Below are 6,000 nucleotides of genomic sequence, written 5' to 3' on the forward strand. Positions count from 1 at the left end.
ATGTTAATGCTCTCCATATGTGAAACTTGTGGTGAATTAAATAAAAATGTAATTAAAGCATGAGCTTAGTTAGGTGTTTTTTTTTTTTTTTTTTTACCTAGATATTTATATAAATATCTAAATCTACAACAATTAACAAATGCAGATTTTTATACTAATTAACAGGCTGGGTGTTAATTAGTAAACATTTGTCTCTTTCCATATTATGACACAGGCATCTCTTCTAATTTGTATATTATGCTGAGGTATGCCAGACATTGGAGACAATCTAGGTGTTTAAACATTTTGAGCAGCGGTTCCTGATGGTTCAAAGCTATCACCTACACATGAAGGTTCCCCCGTGTCCATTTAACATTTTTGCATTTTTATCTACAATTGCAGGCAATCCATAGCACTTTTTGAAACAGAGACTAATTCAACAATATCAAACTCAAACTGACAGGACAAAACACTGATTGGTTAAAAGGTACTGCCTCAGCTAAGATGTGTTGTTGCAACAATCAGGCAGAAATGGACCATTAATCAATACCAAAAAGGACATCTCTGTTGTGGTGCCAGAAATAATGAAATCGTTCTGGAAACAATTCAAGACAAAATTCACATTTTGGTTCCTGTAACTACAGTATACATAATTATGTGATTTTCTTAGCAGTGCAGGCATGCTGTTAGCAATGTGCTAAGGAACAACAAACTACTTTGGCTGCACTCATACTATTACTGCCAGGAGTAATAATGCTTATTAATTCAATTCAATTTTATTTATATAGCACTTTTAACAATGGTCATTGTTGCAAAGCGGCTTTACAGAATTTAATGAAAATGAAATGTTATTAGATCATTAGACGACAGAATAACACTCAGATGGCTATTACCAAATTCTACTAAGCTTGATTTAAATTCTGACAACCAATTCATGACTTATTCAAAAGGAAACCTGATTGGGAGAGCTGGGGACTTTTGTAAAGTAAATGGTTAATCAAATATAAATATTATAGATTTTTTTTTTTTTCATTTATACTCTTACCCTCAAGTTTGTCGGCATAGCAGTACACATCATACGTCTCAGTGGGATTTCGAAGGCCATATGACCGGACACCAGGTTTCCCAGGCAAGTTCCCAGAGCAGCCATGCCTTGGGTTGGTTATAGGGTATCTATATTTGCAAAGAAAGAATATATATGTATAGCACCGGCTTCAAATATCAGCTGGCATACTAAGACTTTACACACACATCTTTTGTAAAGCTTTGTACCATATAAAGCACTGCAAAAAAGCAGGAATGTCTGTAGTCAAAACATGGCATTTGGCCATTTCCCACTGCTTAGATTAGCACAATATATGTCATGTATCCTGTCACATTTTATTTTCAAAAAGTAATATGAATAACAATGATAATGATAGTAGTAGAGTAGTGTAATGATAGTAATGTTCTCTTACCTTACTGACTGGTCTGCAATCCAACCAGCATCACACTGATCAAAACCATCCTCAAAAGCTGCTTTTAGCTGCTCTGCTGTGGCAATTTTAGCCCCGACACTTTGGCAGGTCTCCACAGCTTCATTGTAGGTCAAGGTGTATCTGCTGGTCTTGGACCGATAATGGAATACAACACCTAGATAAGAGAATTAACAAAGGATCAGTATGTTATCTCTACACAAGCTAAGCTCAAAATAACTTATTTTTTTAATACATAATTTTAAAAGCATGTGTTAAAAAATAAAATCTATTTTTTTACTCTCTGTTTACATGGGCCACAATAAGCCAGTAATGAACTGTTATGAATAATAACAATGACGTGGATGGGTAAAGGGAGTTTCCATCCACCCTAATAGTGGCTTGAAAAACAAAGTAACAAAGTAAATGAGTAACAGCTCAATTAGAATTCTTAGACTCTGCCAGTGCTAATTAAACAATTCTAGTCTATTCCACCCTTTTATGTAATCCCAGGGGGGAAAATGGGTCCCTCAAAATAAAAATATTCCAGGAAAAGTTAAGTAACTAGAAAAAGTCTTGCAGGATAGCATTTTGCAGATATATTAATTAATATAATATAAATGTCCTAATTTTAATTACTTTGATTAAAACACAAGGCAGGGGCAAACCTTTAAGTTATTGTTGTCATTGGAGAAATTTAATAAGAATATAGCTCATTCAGAATCTACGATGAGATTAACAGAGACGATATGTAAGTATTATTAATGTTAGTATGGACCCATATTTGATGTTTAAATGTTTAACAGATAAACACACCTTATATGATTATTAATAAATGGCATAAACCATCACCCACCACTGACATCCAAGTTGACCATGTCTTGAGTGTCTTCAATGCCATACATGACCTCACAGCGATAAGTTCCAGCATCGCTAGCCCGCAGTTTCACAACAGTCAATGAGGCATCCCCAATAACCTCTGGATGGCTCGGCACAGACACACGGTTATTGTAGCTTGGCCCAATTTTAATGACACCGTTTTGAGCAACAATTACTATGGACTCCTTGTCACCATCCAACTTGGTCCATTTAATGCGCAGATGATCTGTTGCAGGGGTCGAAGTATTGCTGGGGGCTGCTGTAGGGAGGGTGGAGAAGCGGCACGGCAGGACCACCTTTCCCGAAAGAGCGCCGCTTACTGGCTGATTTACTGTTAGTGCCCCTGAAACTGCAAAAGTTAAAATCACACTGCATAAGTCATCCTGCGAACATCATAAGCCGTTTGTTATTTTTCCCTGTACAGTGATGTCATTGTGGATTCAAAGTGCACTGACATGTGTAAGACAACAGCAGGAAAATGCTAAGCACACAAGCATGCTGTGCACAAGGACAAGAATTGTATTTCCTAATTAAAATAATCTAACTGGGAAGCACAGTGGGCTGCAGATATGAGAACAACAGATTTGAGGAAAATGGGTGGGGTGGCTATTCTGAATTCAATTTGCTAAATCATCCATAACTTTGAAAACAGTTTTTAAGCATCAGTCAGTCTTGAAAGCCATGAGTTACTTTATTTTCCATTTGTAAAAAAATAAAATTTGCAATAAAAGTTTTCATTGTAAGTCATATACACTTTAGTGTACTGTTACTATTTAAAAAGTAATTTTCTCTATTTTTTTCATTTATGTATGTATCTGGAAAACTTTAAAATAATAAAAAATCTATTAACTTTACTTTTCCACTGGCTTAAAAGATAATCAAAGGTACAGGATGCAGCAAGCATTTCCTTATTACTACTGGCAGCGCCACTCTAGTAACCAAGAAAAGTACTGGGTGCATTTTACTAGCTGTCACTGTGAAATCATTTTTCACTTATGTAAAGTGTAAGTACATTTATATATTCCACTTGAGGGCACCATACAGATATAAAAGTAATTCTTCTAACGCTTTCTGTGTAGACTGGCTAGCTACATCAAGTTGTGCAAATGTGTTCAACAGAGTTGGAAGGTTGGTGAGAATTCTATGAATTTCTTCTGATACATTATAAGAATGCCAGCTAGACAATTTTGATATGGAAAAGCAATATAGCAAAAACTGGGAAATTGTATGCAGTGAATAATGTCTCAACCAGATAGTGATGATAAGGTATTCTATGGATGACCTACATTTCCATGCACAGACTGAGAAAATCTTTCGAATTTGTAGAATATTTTCCGTTAGTTTCAGTGTATTTGCAATGGAGATTTGCTCAGGCAACCCTTATGGAATGCCTAGGACAGGTGGGAAACCCCCTAAGGGCATACACTACAGTGAGTGCAGAGCCATTCTATGTTATGATGTGAACCCATCTGTTTTCACAAGACAGACAGTTTCCTAATTAAAAGGTGCTGGGTCCTGGGAAGGCCATTAAGGAGCAGCACATTAAGTAAGAAACAATGTTCGCTTTGTGGACAGCCAGATCAGCAGTAAAGGGTTTCCTTGTGTTATGGATGTAGTCTATATCTTAGAAAGCCAAAAGTGTATTTATCACTTACCCAGTCCGGTCGATATGTGGTATAGAAAGAATAACCACAGTATGTGTTTTATATTCGGAAGCATCTTCTCTCTAGAGGATGGGAGGAAACACAAATGAGTAAATGAAACCACTCAAATATCACTCTAGCCTCATGAATTTCATTTCACATCTCATGACTGGTAAAAGAACCACAAACATATAGGATATTCAGCCTGTCCCTGGTTGTTTTTAGAGCTAAAACAATTTGTGACCCATGGCCAACACGGTTTGCTCCTTTTTGCAATGTGGGTGGTAAAACTGGGGCTTGTGTTGTCCTAACCCCCTATGGGGAAATGGGCAAATTTGTGCTCCATGGGAGAAACCTCCCTGGAGGTCTAATTTCAGTGTCATTAGCCTTTAGCCTGTGAATTAAAGTTAACGTATTCACGCTCATTGTGGTTAATAATGTAAGGTTGTCCATGTTTTGTACGCTTTGTGACAAAAAAAAAATGGTTTAAAAAAAAAGAACCCACACCTAAAACTTCACTACAGTCACAGAAAGGTGACAAATTAGACAAATGCAGCTGTTATACTTCGAAAACAAAGCCATGTAGTGCGTATTGATTGTTAAACATCTCCTTGTCGGATGTGGGGAGCAGTATCTTTAACCGATGTAGAACACCTATAAAGGGAATAGGCAGCTATTTGTAACACAGCCGCCGTCTTCACTCGCGCGCCGGGTTTGGAATTTTCCTGAACATCCTTAGAAATCTTTCTCACACACACAAGAGAAACCCATATACATGCACACACCATTTAAACTGTCGCACAGATAGACTAAATCTGGTGAATAAAGGGATACAGAAGCATCAGGCTTTCTCTGTAAGGCAGCATCATCTTCAACTGGTATCAGTGGCTACAATGTTTCTCTTGTCTTGCTACAATGTTATTTTTTCCCCTTTTGATTAATTTCCGATCAGAACTCCGGTACCTGTCCAGTGTAACTAGAAATCATTTCCTATTTAATTTTTTTTATTCACTCTCGTTTTTAAGGCGTGCATTGAAAAAATGGGCTAAAAACGAGGTCACGGTTAACGGGACATCCTTCACTGATGCATGCGCTCAGCGATCTGGAACAATGAAAACCAAAAAAACTCACGCATTTCTCTCACATACCTTTTTAACAAAAGCGTCTATAATTCCAAAATCGGTTCGAGCTCCTTAAAATTCCAGTATGATGCCCGCCGTATGTCCAGAGTCCATAAGAAGCTGTGCCCCCGAGTGTCTTAGTGTGCGAGTGTGTGTCTGCTTGAAGCCTCCTTTCTTCCCCGTGCCTCTTTTCTTCCGACCAGTGAGCGACTGCGATCCTTACAGAAGATCAGAAGATGAAGTTCTGCTTCTTCTGTACACCCACAATTACGTCGTCAGGGATGGATAGGAGGGGCGCACTCACTGATCACCCGAAAAGTGAGTGGACATGAGGGTGGGGGACATTTGAGTCGGATGAAGACTGAGACACACGAGACGACTGGCACGTATTTACATTAAAGGGTGTTGAGGTGTGTCTGTGTGTGCGTATGTCTGTGGGGCACAGCATCCTTTTATTGCAGTTATTAATGACTGTGCCACGTGTTCATAGTAGACAACGTGGGCAATAAACTGAATAGTCTATAGAACCCAAACATTTAAAAAAAACTGCATTCAGTGCTTATAGTCTTATCCTGCCCAAAAACACAGAGAACCTAAAACACACTTTATGTGATTCATAAACTAACACCCCACATGGAAAAGAACAACAAACAATAAGCAGTATAAACCTTGTATACGGTTTTAATTCCACTTTAGGAGGTGTTATTTTGTGAAAAATCCCAGAACTCAATTTACACCTTTGTGTAGTTGGACGCTATCAAACTGTGCATGATTTAATTGAGGCGTTAATTTAGCGCATACAGAAGGGGAAAATTGCACCAGCTTTTTTTCCCCATCACTCAAGTGTAATAACTTAAGAAAACTGCGCTGTGGAATGAATGCAGTGAATACAACCTCACTCTGCAACAGAGGTGTGAATGGAGT

General features: G+C 38.0%; 1 protein-coding gene across 1 annotated transcript in view; it reads right to left on the bottom strand.

Annotated features, from left to right (window-relative positions):
- vcana (versican a) overlaps positions 1-5,186 on the bottom strand; it is a 29,707-nt gene extending 24,521 nt beyond the window's left edge. The window contains exons 1-5 of the mRNA XM_053481186.1: positions 5,104-5,186; positions 3,968-4,038; positions 2,290-2,661; positions 1,437-1,611; positions 1,025-1,152 (exon numbers count right to left, since the gene is read on the bottom strand). Of these exons, the coding sequence (XP_053337161.1) occupies positions 1,025-1,152; positions 1,437-1,611; positions 2,290-2,661; positions 3,968-4,031 (739 nt within the window). The 5' untranslated portion in view covers positions 4,032-4,038; positions 5,104-5,186. The remainder of the gene's footprint in view (positions 1-1,024; positions 1,153-1,436; positions 1,612-2,289; positions 2,662-3,967; positions 4,039-5,103) is intronic.
- Positions 5,187-6,000: the final 814 nt, after the last annotated feature.

This window comes from Clarias gariepinus, chromosome 21 (genome assembly GCF_024256425.1).
Source record: "Clarias gariepinus isolate MV-2021 ecotype Netherlands chromosome 21, CGAR_prim_01v2, whole genome shotgun sequence".
Classification (NCBI taxonomy): Eukaryota; Metazoa; Chordata; class Actinopteri; order Siluriformes; family Clariidae; genus Clarias; species Clarias gariepinus.